We start from the raw sequence: 24273 nt of genomic DNA, 5'->3' as shown, positions 1-24273 counted from the left end.
AATTAAAGCGGGAGTTCATCCGAAAAAAATTTTTTAACATTAGATTGGGCCTAATTAGGTGAAGCAGAATCAAGTGTTTTGATTAAAATCAATGCAGTACTTACCTTTTTTGAGATAGATGTTCTCCCGCCGCTTCCGGGTATGGTCTTCGGGACTGGGCGTTCCTATTTGATTGACAGCCTTCCGATGGTCGCATACATCGCGTCACGAGTTGCCGAACGTCGGTGCGGCGCTATGCTTCTCGTAATTAGGCCCAATCTACTGTTAAAAATTGATTTTTTGGGTGAACCTCCACTTTAACAACTTGTAATATTTCAAGATATTCTGCAATACGTGAATTATCATTACTGTCCCATCTCATGTAATTCATGATATCATTTCTCAGTCATCCTATGCCCCTATTGGACATAGGATGACCCTAGACCCAAGAGTCATTAGTGAAGCTGGCACAGGAGTACCCCGCATCCTTCAAAAGTCTCTGGGTATCACGGGCCATTCCGTTACAGCGCCATTCCACGAGTGTGCGCAATTTTAAAGTGTGACACGTTGGGTATCTATTTACTCGGTGTAACATTATCTTTCACATTTTGGAACTACATTTCCCATGATGCTCATGCACTCTACAGTGTAGTTGAGAACGATGGGAAATGTAGTTTAAAAAAATCTGGGGTGCCAAGGTTTACCATCACTACCCTAGAGTCTCTGCTAAAAAAAAAAAAAAAAAGCATATTTTAACGTTTGGGGGTTCTGAGTAATTTTCTAGCAACACAATTATGATTTTTTTTTTTTACATATAGGAGAGAAGTGTCAGAATAGGCCTGGTATGGAAGTGGTACACACTGATAAAACACCTCCGTGTGTGTTGTGAAATGTTTTCTTCTAGCTCATTGCAGAGAATGTCGCTGAGCATTATTTTACCTGATTTGTTTTTTTTAAATAGTAAATCAATTCTGAAATTCATTGTATGTTCTCTGCTTCTTTTTATGTCAGAGACGAGCACAATGACATCCTGGCTGTGGCGGACTGGGGCCAGAAGCTTTCCTTTTATCAGCTCAGCGGAAAGCAGGTACTGATTGCGTTGTTCAGACATTTTAACCACGTCAACCCCTGACACGTTTACCCCCTCCCTGCCCAGGCCAATTTTCAGCTTTCAGCGCTGTCGCACTTTGAATGACAATTGCGCAGTCATGCTACACTATAATCATGACATTTTTACCATTTTAATTACTCAAATGGAGCTTTCTTTTGGTGGCATTTAATCACCACTGGGGTTTTCTTACTTATTTTTTGGTTTATTTAGAAAAAAAAAATGTTGGAAAAAAAACACACGTTTTTCTTAATTTCTGTTATAACGTTTTGCAAATAATCTTTCTTCAAAAATTTAGGCCATAATGTATCCTGCTGCATTTCTTTTGATAAAATAACCCAAATCGGTGTATTATATTTAATCTGTAGTAAAATTTGTAGTAAAGAGTCCACAAACTATGGTAAATATCTGAAAATCGATCAGTACTGATGACCCATTTCATTTCATAAGGCCCAAAAACACCAGGACAGTACACATCCCCCTCTTTTTTTCGGGACGTAGACAGTCCAAGGTATTTAGTAAGAGGCATTGAGAGTTTCTTAAAGTTTTAATTTTTATTTTTTGTCACGATTTTTCTTAAATTTTTTTGCATACTGTCGCCAGTGCAGGACAGCGTCATCATATACCTGGTGTGCCATAGAAAACCACTTTTTTTTTTTTTTTTAAGAATTTTTTATTACACATTATGGGCCAGATCCACAAAGAACTTACGGCGGCGTATCTATTGATATGCCGCGTAAGTTCTACGATTTGCCGTCGTATCTTTGTTTTGTATCCACAAAACAAGATACGCCTGAATGTGGGCTAGATCCGACTGACGTACGTCTTAGTACGCCGTCGGATCTTAGGTGCATATTTACGCTGGCCGCTAGGTGGCGCTTCCGTTGATTTCCCGCGTAGCGTATGCAAATTAGCTAGATACGCCGGTTCTCAAATGTACGTCCGCCCGGCGCATTTTTTTACGTTGTTTACGTAAGGCTTTTTCCGGCGTAATGTTACCCCTGCCTCTATGAGGTGTACGCAATGTTAGGTATGGACGTCGGGACAGCTTCGAATTTTCCGTTGTTTGCGTAAATCGTTTGAGAATAGGGCTTTGCGTAAGTTACGTTCACGTCGAAAGCATTGACTATTTGCAATGTGATTTTGCGCATGCGCACTGGGATACGTCCACGGACGGCGCATGCGCCGTTCGTAAAAAGCGTCAATTACGTGGGGTTATACCAGATTACCATACAACACGCCCACTCCAAGCCTACTTTGAATTACGCGGGCTTACGCCGGCAGATTTACGTTACGCCGGCCCGCATATGGGAGCAAGTTCTTTGTGGATACCCTAGGAGCCACTCTGATTTACGGCGGCGTAGCGCATATGAGATGCGCTACGCCCGCCTAAATATACACCCGTTTTTGTGGATCTGGCTATAAAATATATCTTTCTTTCTTTCTTTCTTTCTTTCTTTCTTTCTTTCTTTCTTTCTTTCTTTCTTTCTTTCTTTCTTTCTTTCTTTCTTTCTTTCTTTCTTTCTTTCTTTCTTTCTTTCTTTCTTTCTTTCTCCATAGTAACACTGTACTACTCTGGAGAGGTGATCAGGATTTGTTTTCCAATTGATTGCTTATAACTGTGAATTTTATAGTTATAAGCAACAAGCCTAAAATAAAGAAAGTGTGGCAAAATAATAAGGAATAAATGAATGATTGCTTGCATCAAGATAAATGTGAGTGTGTGTGTGTGTGGTCATTGTTTAGTGCAGATACAGGGAATGTCAATTGTTTGTGTATATATTTATTTTCTTATTGCAGGTTGGAAAAGACAGGGCTCTGGGGTTTGATCCCTGCTGCGTCAACTACTTTTCCAAAGGAGAATATATCATTCTGAGCGGATCTGACAGGCAGGTGTCTCTGTTTACCAAAGACGGGGTACGCCTTGGCGCTATCGGGGAACAGAATTCCTGGGTGTGGACCTGCAGAGTCAAACCTGATTCCAATTATGTGGTAAGACAGATTGATGACACAAGGGATGAACGAGACCTTCATTAAATTCTCTCTTCTGTGTATCTTCAGAAATCAGTCATTGGTTTCTACTAACGTCGTTTTTTTTGGGATGAAGCCAATTGTGTCCCAGTCACCCATTAATTTGTATTGTCCTGCAGGTGATTGGCTGCCAGGATGGGACCCTCGCCTTCTACCAGCTCATCTTCAGCACAGTGCATGGCCTATATAAGGACCGATACGCCTTCAGGGACTGCATGACCGACGTTATAGTGCAGCACCTCATCACCGAACAGAAAGGTAAGCAACACACAGTCTAGTCCAGTGATGGTGAACCATGGCACCCCAGATGTTTTGGAACTACGTTTCGCATGATGCTCAACTACACTGCTGGGTGCATGAGCATCATGGGAAAGGTAGTTCCCATACATCTGGGGTGCCAAGTTTCGCAATCACTGGTCTAGGTTGTATAACTACATCTGCTGAGGAATGTAGCCTGAGGTTTTGACAAGCTGGTATAAGGGGGGTGTTGGGAAGCATTAGAGCAGTTGTGGTAAACTCTTCTGATATAGGGGGGCCTCAAGTCAAGCCCCTGACATCACCAAAGGACTGCACATCTTTGGTAAAAACTATGCTACATAAACTTGTCCAGAGAGTGCTGACCCATGCAACAGAAGATGTAAAAAACTACAGGCATGCTACAAAATATGACTGGGGATTGTAGACATGCTACAGTCTTGTAGACATGCTACAAGTCTTTCATAGACAGTGGAAGACTTGCCGTATATACTCAAAGCCGAGTTTTTCAGCACATTTTTTGATGCTGAGAAAGATCCCCTTGGCTTATACTCATGTCCCGCTGTTAATGCAGTCTTGACTGCAGTCGGCGGCCCTCCACTGTAACAAAGCCCCGCCGCCTTCTCGTCCATGATAGATGGAACACTGATACAATGCTGGCATTGGTATTTAGTGTTCCATCTATCACGGATGAGGAGGATGCGGGGCTTTGTTACAGTGGACGGCCGTCGACAACTGCATCAGCTTGGTGGTACACGTTAGATCAGATGGGCGCAGGGAGGCTGCAGATGGGCGCAGGGAGGCTGCAGATGGACGCAGTGAGGCTGCATTCACACCTGAGCGTTTTGTCGCCTGAAGCGCGATGCCCCAAAATGCTAGAGGGGAAAAAATACATTATTCTCTATGGAGATGGTTCACATCTCCACTACAAAACGCCTGAAGCCCAAACAAGTTCTGGACCCTTTTTTGTCGCTCGAATTTGGGCGTTTGGGCGTTTTACATTGGTGACCGTAGACCTGTACAAAATCGCGGTAAAAAACGCTGTGTTTTGTTACGGTAAAAAACGATGCGTTTTGTCGCGGTAAAGAAAACGCCGCAAAACGCTACGCTCAGGTGTGAATGCAGCCTTAGGCTGTACAGTGAGGCTGCAAATGAGCACAGTGAGGCTGCAGATGAGCATTGTTGACCCTCTTTTCCACTTACAGTAGCTGTTGCATTTTCCACCCTAGGCTTATACTTGAGTCAATAAGTTTTCCCAGTTTTTTTGTGGTAAAATTAGGTGCCTCGGCTTATATTCGGGTCGGCTTATACTCAAGTATATACGGTATCTAGGAATACTAGAGATCGCTGCTATTACAGAGCAGTAGGGAAATAGGATCCCAAGGGCTGCACAAAAAGTGCTAAAGGACAGCATGGGGACACCCTGGCTGCAGGTTTGGCACCAGGACACTAGAGTGTGCCAGTGACTTTCCACAACTCCTCTGTTCACCTTGCAAGCCCCTGAGCACATGTAGTTTGCAAATATCTAAGGTCACACAACGCATTAGGAGGACACTTCTAGCTGTTTTAAGGTGCATTTATTGGGTATGGGGTGGGTGGACTGCCTAAAGTACAACTTGGACCAAGGTCTATATTTGCATACTATATGCCCCCTGGGTTTTTGTCTACAAGCGGGTGCGGAGGATGAATATATAACTGGCACCTTGCCTTCAGTAAACCTGGTATAAGTGACCCTGGGCCAGATTCACATAGAATTACGTTACTCCACGGCGGCGTAACGTATCCCATTTACGCTACACCGCCGCAGGTTTACAGCGTAAGTGTCTCATTCTCAAAACTCTTACCTGTAAACTTGCGGCGGTGTAACGTAAATCCGATCGGCTCAAGCCCGCCTAATTTAAATGGGGCGGGCACCATTTAAATTAGGCGCTTTCCCGCGCCGAACGTACTGCGCATGCTCCGTCGGGAAAATTACCCGACGTGCATTGCGCTAAATGACGTCGCACGGACGTCATTTGTTTAGACGTTAACGTAAATGGCGTCCAGCGCCATTCACGGACGACTTACGCAAACGACGTGATTTTTGAAATTTCGACGCGGGAACGACGGCCATACTTAACATGGCTTAGAACACCTAGGGCTCAGCCCTAATTTTACGCGGCGCAACTCGACGGAAACGTTGTAAAGTTAGATCGACGGGCAGCGCGGACGTTCGGGAATCGCCGTAACTAGTCATTTGCATATTCTAGGCCGACCGCAATGGCCTCACCACCTAGCGGCCGGCCTAGAATTGCATCCTTAAGATCCGACAGTGTAAGTCAATTACACCTGTCGGATCTTTTGGCTATCTATGCGTAACTGATTCTATGAATCAGCCGCATAGTTAGGACGGGCGGATCACAGAGATACGACGGCGTATCAGGAGATACACCGTCGTATCTCTTTTGTGAATCTGGCCCCCTGTGCTTTGCCCTTGCATGGCAAAAGAACAAGTTAACTTCAATGTCTTCCATGCCAGCAGCATACATCTTTCTTTACTCCCCTGTGGCATTGTTTTTCTGCCGGGAACTAATAAATATATTCAGCAGAATGGAGAACATGTGATTTACTTCTCTTACTCCCACCTAACCATTCTGGTGTTTGGCAATTGGCTGTGCAGGCACATACAACTGTCACATGAGGTAAAGAGAGAATCGTCGGCCACATCAGATTTGGAGCTTACACCCCAGGCAGGAAGTTGGACTTGGAGCTTACACCCCAGACAGGAAGCCTGTCGTGGAGCCTGCGCCCCAGGCAGGGAGCCTGTCTTGAAACCCTGCGCTACAGACTTGTGCGACTTGGGATCCGACTTGTGAGACCCCAAGTGGCAGGACATGTGAGATTCAATGTATTTCTATGAGAGCCGTTCCTACTGACACTACAGAAGTCAGTTGCGACTTCAGAAAATGTTCGTGCACTACATTGGTCTGACTTTTGATGCGACTTTGGTCCAGAGAATGTAAATTCAGAGTCAAAGTTGCACTGTAAAGTCACAAGTGTGAAAGGAGCTTTACGCTAGAGACAAGAAGTCAGAATTTAGCTTCCATTCCAGACAGGAAGTCAGAGTTGGAGCGTGCGCCCCAGACAATAACCCGAACATGGAGCTTACACATGGAGCTTACACCCCAGACTTGGCCCTTACACTCCAGATAGTAAGTCAGACTTTTATTGGTGACAGATATTCAGACCGGAAATTAGTTATGATTCTGAGCATGTCAAATAAGCGTCTTTCATCCCGGTTTCAGTGAGAATTAAGTGCCGGGAGCTGGTAAAGAAGATTGCAATCTATAAGAACAGATTGGCCATTCAGATGCCGGAGAAGATCCTCATCTATGAGTTGTATTCTGAAGATGCCGCCGACATGCATTATCGAGTGAAGGAGAAGATCATTAAGAAGTTTGAATGCAATCTGCTGGTGGTGTGTTCGCAGCATGTCATCCTGTGCCAGGTGAGGACTGCCTGCTCTACCACAGCCTAGATCAGTGGTGGGGAACCTTGATACCCCAGATGTTTTGGAACTACATTTCCCATGATGCTCATGCAGTATAGTTGCGCATCATAGGAAATGTAGTTCCAAAACATCTGTGGTGCCAAGGTTCCCCATTACTAGCCTAGATTGTTAAAGGTCCCAGATATTATTTCTCATTTTCCTCTTTAGATCTGTAATTCCCTTGTCAAATGAGTATGTGCCTCAGTGGCCAACAAGAGCAATCTCATTAGGATGAGGTGTGGAGTAGCGTTTGGTAGCTGGTGGAGCGCATCAATTAAGTCATGGAAATTCAGGCTCCATAACATGATTAAAACTGAACAACATGATAAAAAAATAATGTTCTTTACCAAGGAACATACATTCCACATTAATAATCTTGCTACCACAATTAGTGTTTTCTGTAATTTGCCTCCAGCATTGCTCCTGTTTCTTCTTGCTGAAGCCCAGAGCCCCTGAGCTGTCAGCAGATCGGCCTCTAGATTTTCGGCATACTGCTAAAAAATAGAGAGCAACTGAGCATGTACAGAGCAGGGTGTGACAATGCATTACTGAATTTTAACCGCTTCTGAACAATTTTGTGCCCAGGTTTCACCTTTCACTGTGTTTAGAAGTTCCTAATTAACCAAAAGGCTACAGTCCGTTAAAACCCTATGGCAGGGATATGCAATTAGCGGACCTCCAGCTGTTGCAAAACTACAAGTCCCATCATGCTTTTGCCTCTTAGAGTTATGCTTGTGACTGTCAGAGTCTTGCTATGCCTCCATGGGAATTGCAGTTCTCAAACAGCTGGAGGTCTGCTAATTGCATATCCCTGCCCTATGGGGTGCATTGTGGCCCGCAAAAGGTTATCAAATCACTTAAGTGGCCTTCGCTTTCCAAACGGTTGCGCACCCCCGCTGTATAATCTTAGGGTTTTGTGTCTGTCATACTAAAGTGATATCTTTCCCACCTGTCACAGGAGAAGCGGCTTCAGTGTTTGTCCTTCAAAGGTGTCAAGGAACGAGAATGGATGATGGAGTCTCTTATCCGCTATATCAAGGTTATTGGGGGCTCCTCTGGCAGGGAAGGCCTATTAGTAGGTCTGAAGAATGGACAGGTAATACCACTGAAACGGTCATGGTTGTATTATTTGTAACTATAAACTGAAATTTAGCATTCCGAAAAATATAAAATTATGCCCATTGGGTGGACTCAACTAAGCTTTGGGATGTGAACCTATCTGCTGATAACCCGACAGACAGCTCACAGGCCTCTCTGCCTGTGTAGTGAACACATTACACGAGCAGAGCCTGCCTGTAAGCACAGAAAGTACCTTTCCCCATCTATATTGCCAGCTAGAAATCGCAAAGTTACCAACATTCCTTCCCCTTTTTGCTCTCAGCTGAGCAGCGAGGATCAGAGGGAGTTGGAGTAAAGGAGCTCCTGCTCCCCTGCCCTGTATGCTGTGTCTGGCAGAGACACAGCATAGAAAATGGAACAGACTTCGGAACACCACTACCCTCTCCTTTCCCTCCATTAGTTCCCATTCCCATTTATTAGTAACTTTTTTTATTTATGTTTATTTATATCTGTATAATACTTCAACTCCTACAACAGTACAATTATTATTGCATTTATTTGTACTTCAGTGCTGTATCTCATTGTAAGTTGTTGTCATCTGACATACTGTAACTGTTGTAATCTATTACTTTAAAATAAAAACATTATAAACGAAGAAAAAAAAAATAGAACAGATTGCTTCTAATTAACTACTTCAGACCCGGGCCATAGTAAAAAGACGGCCTTCAGGTGGCTCTATAAATCCGGGAGGCCGTCTTTTTACGGCCTCGGGTCCTCAGGCCACTGGGGGGGCGCGCGCGGTGGCGGCGCGCCACCGCAATGCCGATGCTCGTGCCTGGCGGCCGCGATGTCCGCCAGGTGCCCGCGATCGGCAGTTTTAGAGCAGGGACGTGGTGCTCTGTGTGTAAACACAGAGCTCCACGTCCTGCCAGGGAGAGGAGACTGATACTGTGTCCCTTGTACATAGGGACACAGCATCAGTCACCTCCCCCAGTCACCCCCCCTCCCCCCACAGTAAGAATCACTCCCAGGATCCACATTTAACCCCTTCCTCGCCCCCTAGTGTTAACCCCTTCCCTGACAGTCACATTTATACAGTAATCAGTGCGTTATAGCGCTATACGCTTTATTAATGTGAATGGTCCGATGTGTCCGCCATAATATCGCAGTCCTGCCAAAATTCGCAGATCGCCGTATTACTAGTAAAAAAAAAAAAAAAAATGTCAGAATTCTATCCCCTATTTTGTAGCCACTATAACTTTTGCGCAAACCAATCACTATACGCTTATTGCGATTCTTTTTATTACCAAAAATATGTAGAATACATATCGGCCTAAACTGAGAAAAATATATATATATTTTTTTTAAAAATTGGATGTTTTTTATAGCAAAATGTAATTTTAATTTAAAGTGACGCAGTGCTGAAAGCTGAAATTTCGCCTGGGCAGGAATGGGGGTATATGTGCCCAGTAAGCAAGTGGTTAACAAAGGAGCTTGCACACCCCCCCCCCCCCCCTTTTGTTAATAAAGGGCGGGATCTGCTTCATATTCACAGTTTAGGAGAGTGGCATAGGAAATTTGGTAAAACCTCCTAAAAAAAATAAAAAAAAAAGCCAAACCTGCCCTGGAATTGACATTCTGTTTGGTCTCTTACCTGTAGTAAGGAGAGTGTGTTGGTGATTACTGCACTGACTTTGAATCACTTTAATGCTTTTATTTTTTTATTTGTTACTGAAACAGATTTGCTGAATTGCATTGTAAAATTAATGTTAAAGCGGGGGTTCACCCTTAGAGGGCACTTTTCCCCCTTAGCTTCCTGCTCGTTTTCTCTAGGGGAATCGGCTATTTGTTTTAAAATATGTGCAGTACTTACCCGTTTACGAGATGCATCCTCTCCGTCGCTTCCGGGTATGGGCTGCGGGAATGGGCGTTCCTTCTTGATTGACAGTCTTCCGAGAGGCTTCCGACGGTCGCATCCATCGCGTCACGATTTTCCGAAAGAAGCCGAACGTCGGTGCGGAGGCGCAGTATAGACGTTCGGCTTCTTTCGGCTACGAGTGACGCGACGGATGCGACCGTCGGAAGCCTCTCGGAAGACTGTCAATCAAGAAGGAACGCCCGCTCCCGAAGACCCATACCCGGAAGCGACGGAAGAAGATGCATCTCGAAAACGGGTAAGTACTGCTCATATTTTAATACAAATAGCCGATTCCCCTAGACCGAACGAGCAGGAATCTAAGGGGAGAAAAAAAAAAAATTAATAAATGGGTGAACTCCCGCTTTAAATCAGCTGTTAAATTTCTTTGTGTATGTTTGCTATAAAGTCATTTTGGAATTATGTTTCAGTTACCTAAATGGCCACTAGATGGCGGAGTGGGACTAGTTTTCTGTTGTCACTGTATGTATGGCTCAGCTGGACAGTCTATTTACCAAGCCCGCTTTCCCTCCCTGTTTCCATAGCACAGGTTTATATGCTCACTAATATTTCCTTGTATAAGACCCCTTCCTGTGCCCTTTAGTAAGCGTTCCTCCATGGCTTTCTAAATTGTTTTCCTGGTCTACTTCATCTCCATTGTTATCGGATCTTAGGTAGAAATTTTTAGGGTCACCCTGGACAACGGTGAACCACACAGACAATCAACTAAGTAGCAGCGAAGTTGCTGACCGTTGTGGAAAACACTTCATTCACCCTCTCCTTTTTTTCTTGTTTTATGTTTTTCCATCAGATCCTGAAGATTTTTGTGGACAACCTCTTTGCCATCACCCTTCTCAAACAGTCCACATCCGTGCGATGTCTGGACATGAGCGCTACTCGCAACAAGCTCGCCGTAGTGGATGAAAACAACACGTGTCTGGTGTATGACATCACAACAAAAGATCTCTTGTTTCAGGTTAGGAAGAGCGTTTTTATGGTTTGGCACCGTAAATCCTTTTACCACTTAAGGACCGGGCCTACTTTTTACACTCGGTGTTTACAAGTTAAAATCATTTTTTTTATTTTTCTAGAAAATTACTTAGACGCCCCAAACAAATTGTGTTTGTAAGACCGATGCGCAAATATGGTGCGACAAAGTATTGCAACGACTGCCATTTTATTCTCTAGGGTGTCTGGGAAATATTTGTGTATGTATGTGCCCCATGGCACTATTTTATTCACTGACACCAATAAAGGGCACTATTCCTACCAACCACATCAATGATGGGGTACAGTTTCTCCCAATAACACCAACAATGGGTCCCAATGAAACAATGATGGGTCCCAGTTCCTCCCAATGATGCCAACAATGGGTCGCAATGAAACCAATGATGGGTCACAGTTCCTCCCAATGATGCAACAATGGGTCCCAATGAAACCAATGATGGATCACAGTTCCTCCCAGTGATACCAACAATGGGTCACAATTCCTCCCAATGATGGGTCCCAGTTCCTTCTAATGATGCCAACAATGGGTCCCAATGAAACCAATGATGGGTCCCAGTTCCTTCCAATGATGCCAACAACGTGTCCCAATGAAACCAATGATGGGGCAAAATTCCTCCCAATAGCGCCATTAATGGGGCACAATTTCTCCCACTGAGACCAATGATGGGGGGATTTTTTACTCCCACTGATGCTGTGATATTTTGTACTTCTGACGGCCACATTTTTATTTTTTATTTTTTTTATTTTAGGAGCCCAATGCCAACAGTGTAGCCTGGAATACGCAGTGTGAGGACATGCTCTGCTTTTCAGGTGGAGGATACCTGAATATTAAAGCCAACAACTTCCCTGTTCACCAACAGAAACTGCAGGGATTTGTGGTAGGCTACAACGGATCAAAGATCTTCTGCCTGCATGTCTACTCCATGTCTGCTGTAGATGTGCCGCAAGTAGGTTACAGACTTTCTTCTTTTTATGCAGGTCATATACTGTGTATGCGTTGTTGTGTTGTTTTTTTTTAAAGGGGCAAGTAGATGTCTAAAGAGAAGAGGGACAAAAAGGGACCCTTTTATCCTCTCTTCCATGACATTACAGGAGCGTGTGCAAAAACATACAAGTACACTTTAAAGTGGTTGTAAACCCTGAGGCCGCGTACACACGGTCGGACAAAACCGATGAGAATGGACCGAGGTTCAGTTTCATCGGTCCAAACCGACCGTGTGTATAGCCCATCGGTCTGTTTTCCTTCGGTCGAATATTTTAAAACATGCTTTAAAATCGACCCGATGGACCGCTGTCCAAACCAATGGTTAGTACAGAAAGCATCGGTTCAAAACCCGCGCATGCTCAGAATCAAGTCGACGCATGCTTGGAAGCATTGAACTTCGTTTTATTCAGCACGTCGTGTGTTTGACGTCACCGCGTTCTGACCCGATCGGTTTTTGGAACGATGGTGTGTACGCACATCAGACCATCAGGCCACTTCAGAGGTGAACCGATGGAAATTGGACCGTCGGACCATTCTCATCGGTTTGGAATGACCGTGTGTACGCGGCCTCACAGACCACTTAGACCTACAGGTAAGCCTAGATTAAGGCTTATCTGTAGGTGCAAGAAATACCCCCTTAACCTATACGGTTTAGGAGATATTTGCAAGAAAGATGGCACCGATGTCTACGGCGCATGCGCTCTGAGCGTGCCGTTTCTGAATGGGACCGTGCCGCAAGCGCGGGAGTGACGTCATCCCTGCTTCGGCCAGTCACAGCGCCGGAGCCGCGATACAAGGACGTGAGATGACGGCGGTGGAGGAGAGGAACAAGGGCCGCTGCGGAGGCTTCAATCTCAGGTGAGTAATTCATAATGAGCTAGTATGCCATTTATTTATTTTTTTGATAATGGTTCATTCCATATATCATGCCTAAAGTCACAAACTCATTGTAACGAGAGACTTTCTAGTGTGTGTAATAATAAAAAAAAAATATATATATATATATATATATATATATATATATATATATATATATATATATATATATATATATATATATATATATATATATACTAATAACAGACAGATGGGCATACGTTCACTATCGGATCAGATGACAGTCGAATGGAAACAGACAGGCAGACCGTTTCCATCCGACCACCCCATAGAGAACAGCGGGCTGGGTCCGTGTTTTCTCTGCATAGTGCAGTGGACACAGACCTGTCATGCGCCTGCTCAGCGGGGATCAGTGCAGAGATCTCAGCTGAGTAGGTGGATCTGCTTAAGACCCCTTTCACACTGAGGAGTTTTTCAGGCGGTACAGCGCTAAAAATAGCGCTGCTATACCACCTGAAAAACTCCTTCACTGCAGACGCAATGTGAAAGCCCGAGGGCTTTCACACTGAGGCGATGCGCTGGTGGGAGAGAAAAAAATCTCCTGTCAGCAGCATCTTTGGAGCGGTGAGAGGAGCGGCATGTATACCACTCCTTCCCATTTAAAACAATGGGAAACCGCGGCAATACCGCCCGCAATGCGCCTCTGCAGAGGCGCATTGCAGGTGGTATTAACCCTTTATCGGCCGCTAACGTGGGTTAATACCGCACCGCTTGCGGCCGACCCGGCGGGATAGAACCGCTATTTTTTAGCGGCGCTATACTGCGGCTCCCGCTCCAATGTGAAAGGGGCCTAACTGATACCGCTCCGTCTGAAAGGGGCCTAATTGAACAAGCTGAAGTTAAAAGCTGATTGGCTACCATGCACACCTGCACCCGATTTTTGCACTCACCAGTTTTAGCAAAACGATCCCAGATTGTCTGCATCCAGGACCAAAAAGTCACAAGCGATCACTGCATGAACGATTTACATAGGAGTGGCATCGATTGGCTACGAAAGGCTGCAGCCTCTCATTTGCTTTCTGTGGATCTGCCTCTCGCAGCTAATCGTCCGGATCCTCCTCTGGGGTTCTCACATGTGATCGGAATTGGGCTTCACGGATTCAGTTCACTGATTTCACTTTTTTGTCTGCAGTTGCTCATTAAATCTCCCAGCTGAACTCGCTTCATTTCAAACCCGCATTTCAGTCTGACTTCGGGAGCGCTTCCAGAGACATATCTGTGCGTTCCTGCACAGATGTCTCTTGAAGTCGCCAAAAGTGGTGCAGGAACAACATTTGGGAATAGTTGGGGCGCGCCGCAAAGTCAGCGTCGCACCGATTCGGACAGTGCCGTTCCCAGCAATAGGCTCCGATTTGGCATGTCAAATCAGCCCAATGTGAACGTAGGCTTGGCGTCGGCTTTAACCCCTACCTTACCGGGCCATTATAAAATGATGCCAGCAGGAACCCTCCCTCGATCCGGGTGGACGTCCAATGACGTCCTTTCTTCCCGGCAATCTAGGGCGCGTGCCCGTGGCACCGCTGGTGACCCTGCGCCTGTGCCCGACGGCTGCGATGTCTGCCGAGCACCCGCGATTGCCGGTGATCACGGCAGAATTGTGGATCTGTGTGTGTAAACACACAGATCCACCTCCTGTCAGAGGCGAGGAGACCGATGCTGCGTTACCAGTACAGAGGAACACACATCAGTCTCCTACCCTCGTGAGTCCTCTCCCCCCTACAGTTAGAACACACTTTAGGGAACATATTAACCCCTTCAGCGCCCCCTAGTGTTAACTCCTTCCCTGCCAGTCACATTTACACAGTAATCGGTGCAGTTTTATAGCATTAATCGCTGTATAAATGTGAATGGTCCCAAAAAAACGTGTCAAAAGTGTCTGCCGCAATGTCACGGTCACAATAAAAATCGCAGATCGCCAACATTGTTAGTAAAAAGAAAAAAAAAAGCCATAAATCTATCACCTATTTTTTTTTTTTTAAATTCTGATATTTATTAAATCAAAAAGTAACAAATATTGGCCCGAATTCACAAAGCACTTGCGCCGACGTATCTGCAGATACGCTGCGTAAGTGCAAATTTGCGCCGTCGTATCTGTGCGCCGGACCCACAAACTAAGATTTGCCTACACCGGCGTAGAGTGGGCGCACATTTACGCTGGACGCATGGTGGCGCTGCCATTGATTTTGTATTCAAATATGCAAATGAGGGAAATACGGCGATTCACGAACGTACGTGCGCCCGACGCAGGCTACGCGCGGTGCGCGTAAGTTGTACGTCCAGCGTAAAATGATGCCCCATAAAGGAGGTGTAACTCAGCAGCAGACATACAAAGGGCTGCACCAGGGAACCCAAGCCGTCGTAATTTACTTTGGACGTGTGTGACTGGGCGTAGATTACGTTCAGGGCGTACGCAGTGATCCAGCGTATCTTAGGCAGTTGTTCCGACGTGGTTGTGAGCATGCGCACAGGGATGCGTTAATGTCCCGGCGCATGCGCAGTTCGTTATACGTATCTGTCTGGCGCTCGGCCCATCATTTGCATGGGGTCACACCTCATTTGCATGGCTCTTTTTTTTTTTTTTTTTTTTTTTTTTCCGCTCTTCTTTTGTTTATAGCGCAAAAAAAAAACCGCAGAGGTGATCAAATACCACCCCCACGCTCTATTTGTGGGGGGAACAAAACGTAAAGATTTCATTTGGGTATGGTGGTGCCTGACCGCGCAATTGTCATTCAAAGTGCAACAGTGCTGAAAACTAAAAATTGGTCTGGGCAGGAAGGGGGCCCTGTTTGGAAGGGGTTGAATAAGATTTTATTTATTTATTTTTATATATATTCAGATATGGTAGTATAAAGAGTCGGGGGGGGGGGGGGCTATTGTTTATTACAATCTTTATTTCCTCCCGCTGTAGGGGAGAAGTCACAGATCAATATTCTTCCCCCAAATCTCTCTTCTCCCCGCAGTCCGCTCCAATGTATCAGTACCTGGAGAGGAAGATGTTCCGAGAAGCTTACCAGATCGCCTGCCTCGGGGTCACGGACTTGGACTGGAAGGAGCTGGCGATGGAGGCGTTGGAGGGGCTGGATTTTGAGACGGCTAAAAAGGTGACAATGTGTTTCCTGTTTTCACGGGATGCAGAGCGGCTTTGCCTTGGTGTGATCTCTGTGTTTACTGTCCATTCCCCAGTGGAGGGTCCCGGCACTTCCTGTCATTCACAGGGTCATCCTGTCTGGGGCTGGAGTGTAAAACTGCTGACACCATCTGACACCGACAGACATTCACTGCTAGCGCATTACAAAGTCATTTTTGTCTTTAAAGTGGGTAAAGCTTGTAGTGAAAGTTTGTCGGGGGATCCATTTTGTCTCTACTAACACTTTTACACATTCCTTTTGTTGCTGTTATTTTCATAATTCAGAGGAAATGCGTGTTGATCCTGCCATTTACCTCCTCTTCCTTGAGCTTTCTGGCCATGCTAAGTGTTGAAGCAGGTCCATGCTGGTTTAGCTAGTTTTCATCCCTCTGCTCCTACTCTAAGCTACAGAGTGCTGTACTATAGCATGGCATGCTTGCAGTCAGCTTGCCCCCCCCTGCCCAGCCCTTCTCGGTTTAACCACTTCCCGACCTCCTCATGTACATATACGTCAGCAAAATGGCACGGACAGGCACATGTACGTACCTGTACGTCCTCTGCTAGACGTGGGTTGGGGGTCCGATCGGGACCCCCCCGGTACATGCGGAGGTCGGGTCCGCTTGGGGAGCGATCCGGGACGACGGCGCGGCTATTTGTTTTTAGCCGCTCCGTCGCGATCGCTCCCCGGAGCTGAAGAACGGGGAGAGCCGTATGTAAACACGACTTCCCTGTGCTTCACTGTGGCGGCGCATCGATCGAGTCATCCCTTTTATAGGGGAGACTCGATCGATGTTGTCAATCCTACAGCCACACCCCCCTACACTAGTAAACACACACACAGTGATCCCTAAATGTTACAGCGCCCCCTTGTGTTTAACTCCCAAACTGCAACTGTCATTTTCACAATAAACAATGCAATTTAAATGCATTTTTTGCTGTGAAAATGACAATGGTCCCAAAAATGTGTCAAAATTGTCCGAAGTGTCCGCCATAATGTCGCAGTCACGAAAAAAATCGCTGATCGCCGCCATTAGTAGTAAAAAAAAAAAACTATCCCCTATTTTGTAAACGCTATAAATTTTGCGCAAACCAACCGATAAACGATTATTGCGTTTTTTTTTTACCAAAAATAGGTAGAAGAATACGTATCGGCCTAAACTGAGGAAAGAAAAAAAAATGTATATATGTTTTTGGGGGATATTTATTATAGCAAAAAGTAAAAAATATTGCATTTTTTTCAAAATTGTCACTCTATTTTTGTTTATAGCACAAAAAATTAAAACCGCAGAGGTGATCAAATACCACCAAAAGAAAGCTCTATTTGTGGGGAAAAAAGGACGCCAATTTTGTTTGGGAGCCACGTCGCACGACCGCGCAATTGTCTGTTAAAGCGACGCAGTCCCGAACTGTAAAAACCCCTTGGGTCTTTAGGCAGCAATATGGTCCGGGGCTTAAGTGGTTAATTGACAGGAGCTTCACTGTCACAACAACAGCTGCACCTTGTGATTGTGACCAAGTCCCCCTGCGTGTGGAAGGAGGGTGAGGAAGAAAGCTCTGCACTGAATAAAAGCACCATTTTTGGTAAATGGCAGTCGTTTTTAAAGCTATTGCTTAACCACTTAAGCCCCGGACCATATTGCTGGTCAAAGACCACAGCACTTTTTGCGATTCGGCACTGTGTCACTTTAACTGACAATTGCGCGGTCGTGCGACGTGGCTCCCACACAAAATTGCCGTCCTTTTTTTCCCACAAATAGAGCTTTCTTTTGGTGGTATTTGATCACCTCTGCGGTTTTTCGTTTTTGCGCTATAAACAAAAATAGAGCGACAATTTTGAAATAAATGAATATTTTTTACTTTTTGCTATAATAAATATCCCCCAAATATATATAAAAAAACGTTTTTTTTCCTCAGTTTAGGACGATACGTATTCTTCTACATATTTTTCGTAAAAAAAAATCGCAATAAGCGTTTATTGATTGGTTTGCGAAAAAGTTATAGCGTTTACAATATAGGAGGTATTTTTATGGCATTTTTATTAATATTTTTTTTTTTACTAGTAATGGCGGCGATCAGCGATTTTTATTTTATTTTATTGGTACTGCGACATTATGGAGGACACTTTTGACACATTTTTGGGACCATTGGCATTTTCATAGCGATCAGTACTATAAAAATGCATTGGATTACTATAAAAATGCCACTGGCAGTTAAGGGGTTAACACTAGGGGGCGGGGAAGGGGTTAATTATGTTCCCTGGGTGTGTTCTAACTGTAGGGGGGGTGGACTGACATGGGGAAAAGGACTGATCTTCTGTTCATACATTGTATGAACAGAAGATCAGCATTTCCCTCCCTGACAGGACCGGGAGCGATCGCTTGTGCCCCCGGCGGACACGCGCACGGGAGTCGGGGGCGAGCGGGCCCCTATTGCCTGCTGCCCAGCAGAGCCCACCTGCTGCCGTATAACTGCGGCGGCTGGTTGGCAAGCAGTTGAATCCCATTTACACTGGGGCCGCCGTGTGTTAGGCGCTAAATTGACACTCGTTTTAGTGATGCTTTAGCACTGTTTAAGCGGCGCTTTTAACCCCCGATAGTGCCCGAAGGGGGTTAAAAACGGCCTTGTTGCAGAGCTTTTCAGGCGCTTTTGGAAGCACTGCCCATTCATTTCAATGGGCAGGGCGTTTTTGGGAGTGCTGTATACCGCCCCAAAGATGCTGCTTGCAGGACTTTTCCTAATGTCCCGCAAGTGCACCGCCCCTGTGTGAAAAGATACACTGAAATGAATGGGGAGGTGGTTTTCAGGCACTATTTAGAGCAGGGGTCCTCAATCTACGGCCCTCCAGCTGTTCAGGAACTACAATTCCCATCATGCCTAGTCATGTCTGTGAATGTCAGAGTTTAACAATGCCTCATGGGATGTGTAGTTCTGGAACAACTGGAGGGCCGTAGTTTGAAGATCCCTGATTTAGAGGCTATTTCTAGCGCTAAAACGCCTGAAAACCCGCCTCAGTGTGAATGGGGTCGAAGTGTTTTGCACATCACAATGCTGATTCTGTGTAGATATTATTTTTGCTATTACAGGAGATGCAGCAACTATTCAATGTAGAGCTGCTGCCTCTTGAAAGACTTCAGTGGACATTCTTTTCTAGAGGTGTACAATGTCTAATCTTTTCCTTTCCCTATGGCAGGCCTTTATTCGTGTGCGAGACCTTCGCTACCTGGAACTCATCAACAGCATTGAGGTAACAAGCATTGTATGTCCTGCTCCTTGTGATGTAGCTTCTTTTTTACACATTACATTTATTTTCCTTTTCTTTCTTTCTTTCTTTCTTTCTTTCTTTCTTTCTTTCTTTCTTTCTTTCTTTCTTTCTTTCTTTCTTTCTTTCTTTCTTTCTTTCTTTCTCTCTTTCTCTCTTTCTCTCTCTCTCGTGTTCTCTCTCTCTCTCGTGTTCTCTCTCTCTCTCGTGTTCTCTCTCTCTCTCGTGTTCTCTCTCTCTCTCGTGTTCTCTCTCTCTCTCGTTCTCTCTCTCTCTCGTGTTCTCTCTCTCTCTCGTTCTTGTGTTCTCTCTCTCTCTCTCTCTCTCTCTCTCTCTCTCTCTCTCTGCCTCTCGTGTTCTCTCTCTCTCGTGTTCTCTCTCTCTCTCTCTCTCTCTCTCTCTCTCTCTCTCTCTCTCTCTCTCTCTCTCTCTCTCTCTCTCTCTCTCTCTCCCTCTTGTGTTCTCTCTCTCGTTCTTGTGCTCTCTCTCTCTCTCTCTCTCTCTCTCTCTCTCTCTCTCTCTCTCTCTCGTGTTCTCTCTCTCGTTCTTGTGTTCTCTCTCTCTCTCTCTCTCTCTCCCTCTCGTGTTCTCTCATTCTCTCATTCTCTCTCTCTCTCTCTCTCTCTCTCTCTCTCTCTCTCTCTCTCTCTCTCTCTCTCTCTCTCTCTCTCTCTCTCTCTCATTCTCGTGTTCTCTCTCTCGTTCTTGTGTTCTCTCTCTCTCTCGTGTTCTCTCTCTCTCTCTCGTGTTCTCTCTCTCTCTCTCGTTCTCTCTCTCTCTCGTGTTCTCTCTCTCTCGTTCTCTCTCTCTCGTTCTCTCTCGTTCTCTCTCGTTCTCTCTCTCTCTCTCTCTCGTTCTCTCTCTCTCTCTCTCTCGTTCTCTCTCTCTCTCTCTCTCGTTCTCTCTCTCTCTCTCTCTCTCGTTCTCTCTCGTTCTCTCTCGTTCTCTCTCGTTTCTCTCTCTCTCTCTCTCTCTCTCTCTCTCTCGTTTCTCTCTCTCTCTCTCGTTTCTCTCTCTCTCTCGTTTCTCTCTCTCTCTCTCTCGTTCTCTCTCACTCGTTCTCTCTCGTTCTCTTTCTCTCGTTTCTCTCTCTCTCTCTCTCTCGTTCTCTCTCGTTCCCTCTCTCGTTCCCTCTCTCTCTCTCTCTCTCGTTCTCTCTCGTTCCCTCTCTCGTTCCCTCTCTCTCTCTCTCTCTCTCTCTCTCTCGTTTCTCTCTCTCTCTCTCGTTTCTCTCTCTCTCTCTCTCTCTCTCTCTCTCTCTCGTTTCTCTCTCTCTCGTTCTCTCTCTCTCTCTCGTTCTCTCTCTCTCTCTCGTTCTCTCTCTCTCTCTCTCGTTCTCTCTCTCTCTCTCTCGTTCTCTCTCTCTCTCGTTCTCTCTCTCGTTCTCTCTCTCGTTCTCTCTCTCGTTCTCTCTCTCTCTCTCTCTCTCTCTCTCTCTCTCTCTCTCTCGTTTCTCTCTCTCTCTCTCGTTTCTCTCTCTCTCTCTCTCTCTCTCTCTCTCTCTCGTTTCTCTCTCTCTCGTTCTCTCTCTCTCTCTCGTTCTCTCTCTCTCTCTCGTTCTCTCTCTCGTTCTCTCTCTCTCTCTCGTTCTCTCTCTCGTTCTCTCTCTCGTTCTCTCTCTCGTTTCTCTCTCTCGTTCTCTCTCTCGTTTCTCTCTCTCTCTCTCTCTCTCTCTCTCTCTCTCTCTTTCTCTCGTTCTCTCTCGTTCTCTCTCTCTCTCTCTCTCGTTCTCTCGTTCTCTCTCTCTCTCTCTCTCTCTCTCTCTCGTGTTCTCTCTCTCTCTCTCGTGTTCTCTCTCTCTCTCTCTCTCTCGTGTTCTCTCTCTCTCTCTCTCTCTCGTGTTCTCTCTCTCTCTCGTGTTCTCTCTCTCTCTCTCTCTCTCTCGTTCTCGCTTTCTCTCTCTCTCATTTCTCTCTCTCGTTCTCTCTCTCTCTCTCTCTCTCGTTCGTCAGGGGGAGGTGGGCAGGGTATTATATATACGTATATTACACTTCAGCTTTAAAGTGGTTGCAAACCTCTGTAATGTAAAATGAACAAAGCATTATCTTCTGTAGTGTCTACTTAAACCAATCCAATCCTCATTCCAAAGCCCTTGGTGTGATTCCGGTCTCCTTCCTCCTCTGATAACCTGCATGAGTCACTTCTTGCAGGGTATGCAGACTCCAAGAGATACAGGTGAACTGGGGGAAGGTGCTCTAACACACGACCTGTGATTGACAGCCTTAGCGGTGCATGTTTCCCTATGGGAATGTAAAGCGGACCTGGGCAAATTTCAGCACCAGAGCCACTTGGCCCTTTAGCTGTCCCTATCTGGTCCTCTATGCCTCCGCTGTTGGCATGCCTCAGTGAGGGAACTGACCGGCTCAGAGAGGCACACTGACAGATCTCCATGTGGAGAGCTGCAAGAACTGGGAGGAGAGAGCCTGAGCAGCCAATTGGTACAGCGGGCAGGGTTGGTTCTGGGTGGAGAGCGTTGCCTAGGAGAGATTCCGCCACTCTCGTGCCACTTCGCTACCCGGCCAAGTTCTTCCAGTATCGGCACCTGCACTCTGCATACCCCGGGAGCTGTACACACGTTCTTCACTCCTCAAGGCCAGGACTTGCAGAATTCCTGACTGTACCGATCCCCCCAGTCATTCTCGCCGTTCGGCTCTGGGGCGCTCCCCCCACCTCAGGCCAAATGCGGTATTGCACACTGCTTTGGCTTGAATCCTGCTTGTGTTGCAACACAACGGGCTAGATTCAGCATTGATTTACGCCGGCGTATCCATAGATACACCGCGTAAATTCAAAGCTGCGCCGGCGTATCTTCTTTCTGTATTCAGAAAGCAAGATACGCCGACATTAGCCTAAGATCCGACTGGCGTAAGTCTCTTACACCGTCGTATCTTAGGGTGCATATTTACGCTGGCCGCTAGGTGGCGCTTCCATCGTTTTCGGCGTAGAATATGCAAATGACCTAGATGCGCCGATTCACAAATTTACGTACGCCCGTTTTTTGTTTTTTTTTAAGTCGTTTACGTTAGGCTTTTTCGGCGTAGGGTTGCTCCTGCTATTATGAGGCGTACGCAATGTTAAGTATGGACGTGGTTCCCGCGTCGAATTTTGAATTTTTTACGTCGTTTGCGTAAGTCGTTCGCAAATAGGGCTGGACGTAATTTACGTTTACGTCGAAACCAATGGCGTACTTTGGAGCAATGCACACTGGGAAATTCCACGGACGGCGCATGAGCCGTTCGGGGAAAAACTTCAATCGCGTCGGGTCACCAACCATTTACATAAAACACGCCCCCCTCATACTCATTTGAATTAGGCGCGCTTACGCCGGCCCCATTTTACGCTACGCCGCCGCAACTTACGGAGCAAGTGCTTTGTGAATACTGCACTTGCCCGTGTAAGTTGCGGCGGCGTAGCGTAAATAACATACGCTACGCCCGCACATACTTACGGCGGGCTACTTGAATCTAGCCCCTTACTCGCAAACTGAGTCAGGATTTTTTCAAATACGATGCTCGTATTGCGAAAGGCTCGTTAACCGCGTTGCTCGCAATCCCAGGATCCACTGTACTGGTTGGGCTAAGCTGTGACTTTTGGCTGTGTGATCCGTATCTGAATACCTTTTCAGTGTTTATTGTCCTTTTTTTATAATCAGTAAATGAATTGGTGAAAGCCGCTCCGCAGTGCAGAGTTCACTCCTCGGTCCCCTCTATTGTGTCTACACAATAGTGTTGACTTACCCCTAACATGGAGAGGTCATGGCGGCATCGGGGATGGGAGAGGCGAGGATTGCAGCGCACATTTTTTACTTTTCCTTCCTTTGGCTTGTTTTGCTGGCAGTTTGTCTTGGTGACATCATCCATCCAAGTCATATCTATTTCCTCTAATATGAAAAATGTTTGACTTCCGCACTGCTAAAGCAGAGATTCAGAATGAAACGCGCTCAGAGCTTTCTTGGTGGGCTTCATGTATTGTGGTGAGATATTTTGTAGTCTTGCAAGGCCTCTTAGACCCCTTTCGCACTGACGCGTTTTTATGGCAGTTTAGCGCTAAAAATAGCGCTGCTATACCGCCTGAAAAAATCGTGCCCTGCAGTCTTCAGAGTGAAAGATGGAAAGTGATGGTGACGCGCTGTGAACTAATAATAGAAGGGGGATCTCGATACCTAACAAGTAGGTAACCCTAAAGTGAAATACATAAATAAATAAATACTAGGTGACTATTACAGGGAAAGAAAGGTGAATAAACAACATATAATGTGAACATAAAGTCACCTAGTATTTATTTATTTATGTATTTCACTTTAGGGTTACCTACTTGTTAGGTATTGAGATCCCCCTTCTATTATTAGTTCACAGCGCGTCACCATCACTTTCCATATTTGCATTTTTTTCGGTGTAAGGCAGACTTTAAGGTGATTGCAGCAGTGCCCCCCGGTGTCCAGTACAGATAGCGCAAGAGTACTACTATTTCCTTTAGTGTGAAAGCCTTCGGTGCGCTAGCAGGACCGCTCCAAAAGTCCTGCTAGCTGCATCTTTGGAGCGGTATAGGAGCGGGGTGCTCCTACACCGCTCCTTCCCATTGAAATTGATGTGAAACTGCGGTAATACCTCTGCAGAGGCGCATTGCAAACGGTATTAACCCTTTTTTCGGCCGCTAGCAGGGGTTAAAACCGCACCGCTATCGGCCGAAGATTGCGGTAAATATGATGGTATAGTGCCGCTCTACCGCCACCGCACCTCCCGTGCCCAGTGTGAAAGGGGCCTTAAAGCTGAAGTTTTACCCCCCCTCTCCATCAACGGGTTAATGATATTTTGAAATTAAATAGAAAAAGCACTCGCATTGCCTCATCCGTAATTATAGGGATACAAAAAAGAGGGGGAAACACAAAAGGCTGCACAGTAAACAATAGAAATATAAAAAATATAGGGCCAGATCCACGTAGATAGGCGTAAATTTAAATGGGCGTAGCGTAGTTACGCTACGCCGCCGCAACTTTGAGAGGCAAGTGCTGTATTCACAAAGCACTTGCGTCTAAAGTTACGGCGGCGTAGCGTAAATGTGCCGGCGTAAGCGCGCCTAAATCAAATGAGGAACAGGGGGGCGTGTTTTATGTAAACTAAG

The 24273-nt window shown here is 45.8% G+C and overlaps 1 protein-coding gene across 2 annotated transcripts in view; it reads left to right on the top strand.

Moving 5' to 3' along the window:
• Nucleotides 1–24273, top strand: part of IFT122 (intraflagellar transport 122) — an 82293-nt gene that overhangs the window by 12337 nt on the left and 45683 nt on the right. Inside the window, exons 8-16 of one of the 2 annotated variants that reach the window (XM_040358861.1) lie at nt 991–1066; nt 2888–3079; nt 3238–3376; nt 6658–6860; nt 7861–7998; nt 10688–10852; nt 11634–11831; nt 15727–15867; nt 19084–19137. In XM_040358861.1, the coding sequence (XP_040214795.1) occupies nt 991–1066; nt 2888–3079; nt 3238–3376; nt 6658–6860; nt 7861–7998; nt 10688–10852; nt 11634–11831; nt 15727–15867; nt 19084–19137 (1306 nt within the window). Of the gene's footprint in view, nt 1–990; nt 1067–2887; nt 3080–3237; nt 3377–6657; nt 6861–7860; nt 7999–10687; nt 10853–11633; nt 11832–15726; nt 15868–19083; nt 19150–24273 lie in introns of both variants that reach the window. The other variant, XM_040358860.1, reaches the window with a different exon arrangement.

This window comes from Rana temporaria, chromosome 7 (assembly GCF_905171775.1).
Source record: "Rana temporaria chromosome 7, aRanTem1.1, whole genome shotgun sequence".
In the NCBI taxonomy this organism is placed as follows: Eukaryota; Metazoa; Chordata; class Amphibia; order Anura; family Ranidae; genus Rana; species Rana temporaria.
The sequence above is the reverse complement of the archived record's forward strand: the minus strand, read 5'-3'. Positions and strand labels throughout refer to the sequence as shown.